General features: G+C 34.2%; 1 protein-coding gene across 1 annotated transcript in view; it reads right to left on the reverse strand.

Annotated features, from left to right (window-relative positions):
- The window catches only part of DCUN1D5 (DCN1, defective in cullin neddylation 1, domain containing 5), a 25,817-nt gene that overhangs the window by 3,998 nt on the left and 17,535 nt on the right, over positions 1 to 4,284 (reverse strand). Inside the window, exons 3-5 of the mRNA XM_012659110.1 lie at positions 1,093 to 1,109; positions 838 to 946; positions 647 to 751 (exon numbers count right to left, since the gene is read on the reverse strand). Of these exons, the coding sequence (XP_012514564.1) occupies positions 647 to 751; positions 838 to 946; positions 1,093 to 1,109 (231 nt within the window). The remainder of the gene's footprint in view (positions 1 to 646; positions 752 to 837; positions 947 to 1,092; positions 1,110 to 4,284) is intronic.

A 4,284-nucleotide genomic window follows, 5' to 3' on the forward strand; every position in this document is an offset into this window, starting at 1 on the left:
TTTTTCATTAAATTAGAAAGGATCATTTTGTTTTAGAAGTTTTTATTCTATTTTTGTAATAAAACACTGTGGCCCCAAGGAAAAATTTTTTTTCTAGTGTGGCAGTCAATGTGTTAAGCATATACTATTATAGCCATTCTCAGATTTGTGGACATAAAAACTATTAATAGCCTTATTCTATTCTTCAGATTGAGCCTAAGTAGAAGAGGAAAGTTTCATCACTAAATTGGTTCTCTTATGTGCATTTCAGCCTAAGACCCTGTATAACAACAGAAAGAAACTAGATTTAGAAGCTTGAGATTTGTATCAATTCTCTCTGGACAAAAATCCAAGAAACTAGTTTTGCATGAAGAATGTGCTAAAATATATTTCTTGGAGGTCTTATGTTGTGTGTGTCGTGTGTGAATGTGTGCGTGTGTGTGTGTGGGTGGAATGAAAATATCTTATGTACAAAACATATTAATAAACATGAACTAAAATGTCCAGAAATGACAAGAGATACACATATTTTAACAAAATTATGTCTACTCAAGCAGATTTTTTAAAAATACAATATTAAAAATCTATTTGTTCCTTAATTAAAAGTATATTTTTCAATCAGATTAAGTTTTAAAATAATATTTCAAAATTTAAAAAACATACATACCTCCAGGTACTGGTAAAATACTGAAAACAGTGGCCATGTCCTCCCAAGCAGAAGAGCTAACATAGATTTAGCAGTATCAATATCAAGGCTTCTTTGATCTTTATCCTTAGAATATAAGTGAAAAAATTTTCGTAAGTGTGGTTTCAAGATGAAAACCTATTAAAACAACTAAACATGGAAATTGTACCTACCCTTGCAAAATCAAAGGCATATCTGTAGATATTTTTAAACGATGAAATATCATTCAACTGTGAGCGCAAAAAGTCAAATTTGTTCTGTAACTTTTCTGTGCAGTCACACCTTAAATGAAAAAAAATCAAACAAATTATATAATCAAAAAAACTAAATGAAAGCATCATTGGGGGTTAGAAGAAATGCATTTAAGAAGAAAGTGAGTGCATTTATGAAGTTAAAATTCCCTGATTGACAAATTTAGAGTAACAAACAAATTTGTTGCTTGCATCTAACAATGCAATAAAAAAAGTAAAAAGGGGGGGAAAAGAAAAAACCTAGCAATCAATGAAAGTTCACTCCAATGACTTTTCTTCAAAACAAAAAATACAACTCAAATCAAAAAATTCCAATAAATTTGTCAATATTTCTTAAAAAGAGATGTATTAAAATATGCTTTTATCACATATAAAGTTAAAAAATGGCAGAGCATGTGCAATTAATCAGGCCTCTGTCACATATTTCTCTGGAGAGTTCTTAGGCAACAGCTTGGTGAAAGAGATTAGCCATGAGTGGTTTTAAAAGTTCAGGATGTAACACAGAGGAAATTAATACATTATATTAAGTGTTTCAGTCATAAATCCAGATTCCTACATTTTTAATGAACAAAAAGTCAATCAGTGAAAGCACCTAACTTCAAATAAGTTACATATGGAAAAACATGCAAACAATAAGTTATTTCTAAAGACAAAACATTAAATATAAGGAGCTTAATAGATGGAAGGCTCAAAAATCTTGACTGGCTTTCCAACTCTCAGTGGGTTGATAAATTCCACTATTTAGCAAGAAGCAAGGCAGACAAGGTCTTTAACAATTTGGCACAAATCTCCGGTCTCATCTCCTGCCATTTCCCAATATCCTTACCGTGCTCTAGTTATATTCACTTACCATTCCCAAATGCCACAGCTATGCTTTAGCACACATATTTCCTCTACTTGAAATGTTACCACCGACATTCTGACAAAATATTATTCACCAAGCCGTAACTCACACTTTGCCACCTCTGAGAGACCATCTGACTCCCCCTCAACAAAATGAGTATGAAACTCAAAACCAAATTCTGGTACTCATCATGTTCTACAGATACCCAGCATTCTCAGATTTTCTCAGACTTTCACTGTTCTAAATTAATGATGTGAAGGTCTATGATGTGTGTAGTAACTTATAATTTTATTAAAGCGTAAACATTTTGAACAAATTTCTAATATCAATTAAAGCTTGCATGTCTAGAATAAGCCAATTTGGTCATGTTATCTGTTTTATACATTGCTAGATTATTTTTTGCTATGTTCCTAAGAGAGGGTAGTTTGTAAACTTCATTCTTGGACACTCTCCTTGCTAGTTTTGATAACAAGCTTGTAGTATAAGCCTTGGAAAATGAAATGAATATTACTACCATTTTTTCTATTTGTTTTCTGAAGAAGTTTATACAGCCTTGGAATTAGCATTTGTCTGAACTTAGATGAAAAGTCATCTGGGCCTTTTTTTATTGAGAGAGGGAAAGAAAGAATTTTAACTATATCGACATTTTGAATGGTTACAGGACCACTGAGATTTTCTATTTCTTTTTGAATGTCTTGGTGACTTATAAATTTCCAATAATTGGATTATTTCACATATTCTTTTATTTAAATATGTTCACTAAAAATCTTTATATCATTTTCTAATCTGCATTAACATTATTTATTTTTGCCTTTTCATTGTTTCCCTTGTCCAATCTTGCCAGAATTTAATTCATTTAATATATCATTTAAGACTACAGATTTCTCTCTTTGTATAACTTTAGCTGCAACCACAAGTTTTAATAAGTATTACTGCTTTTATTATTCACTTGTAAATGATATTTTGACGAGAGTTGTTTTGGAGGAGTGATAAGGATAAAAATCTTACTGGAATAGGTTTAAGAGAGAATGAGAAGAGAGAAACTGGAGAAAACAAGTGTCGATAAATGATCTCAAAGAATTTGGTTCTAAAGTGGCTCAGAGAAAGGAGGCACTAACTTGAGTGGGATGAAGGGGGTATAGGATTTAAAAAAATTTTTTAATAGATAAATAACTTCTACTTCCAGGAAGAGAGAATAAATGTACTTTTCCTTCTCTCTCCTAGGGACCACTAAAATCCCTGGATATTATATATAAAATAAACATAAGACTCTGAAAGGTGGAGACCTGTGGTACAATATAGTGGTGAGTTCCTGGGTTTCTTTTTGCCTCACATATCTCAAACCTGGAGGTGAAGAAGCCAACAAACCAGAAACACCAATGGGGATGGACAAAAAGCCCCAACAAAAACCTGGTCTTCCTCTAGCCAAAAGACCAAGAAAGGAGCAGCTTAGCATGACAGAAAACTTTTAGAAAATAAATACTCACTCCAATCAAACACCACCTAAAGACTACGGCCCAACTCTCACCAATGCCACCAAAGACTGAATAGGGACCTAAAATGTCCACCCATAGCAGGATAAAATGAAGCCTCTCTCTCAACTCCTATAGTGTTTGGTGGAAATCACATGGAGAATGAGAACTTCTATTCCTACCAGATAGTAATAAGCAGCCAATCCTCCTCTGCCCTGGGGTGGTGTAGAGGTAGTGAAGAGTCAGGACTTTCACCATCGGCCAGTAGTAACAAGGTTACCGCCCAAGTAGTGTCAGTGGAGGCAATGTGAGAAACAGTAACGAGGTACTCCCACCCATTTTTAGACAAGTGGCGGCCTAGTGGGAACCTGGAACTCTCATCCCCACCCAGAAATCACAAAGAACATTCCCCTCCACGATGCCAGTGGATGCAGAGTAGAAACTTCAATTTCTACCTGTAGTTGGCAGTAATAAGATGGCAGCCCTGACTTCTCCTGCCAGAGTGACTCTTAGAGTAAGCTAGCTAACACAAAAGGTTTAAATAAGATCCAGATTTTCATAACATAACCAAACATAACATAACTCAAAATGTCCAGGTTTCCATAAAAAAAAAAAAAATTCTTATCATACCAAGAACCAAGATCTCAAACGGAATCCAAAAAGTCAACCAACAGATGCAAACACCAAAATAAGAGAGGTTTAGAATTATCTGACAGATTTTAAAACAACTATCATAAAAATGCTTCAACAAGTAATTAAGAACACAATGAAACAAATGAAAAAATAGAAAGTCTCAGAGAGAAAGTCTAAGGAAAGAAATATAAGACATAAAAAAGAACCAAAACGAAATTTTTGGCTGAGCGTGGTGGCTCCCGCCTATAATCCTAGCACTCTGGGAGGCTGAAACAGGAGGACTGCTTGAGGTCAGGAGTTAGAGATCAGCCTGAGCAAGAATAAGACCCTGTCTCCACTAAAAATAGAAAAATTAGCTAGGCATCATGGTACATAGAGTTGTTCATAGTGTACTCCCTTACAATCCTTTTGATGTGTGGG

The sequence above is a fragment of the Propithecus coquereli genome, unplaced genomic scaffold, assembly GCF_000956105.1.
Source record: "Propithecus coquereli isolate 6110/MARCELLA unplaced genomic scaffold, Pcoq_1.0 Scaffold6, whole genome shotgun sequence".
NCBI classification, from domain to species: domain Eukaryota; kingdom Metazoa; phylum Chordata; class Mammalia; order Primates; family Indriidae; genus Propithecus; species Propithecus coquereli.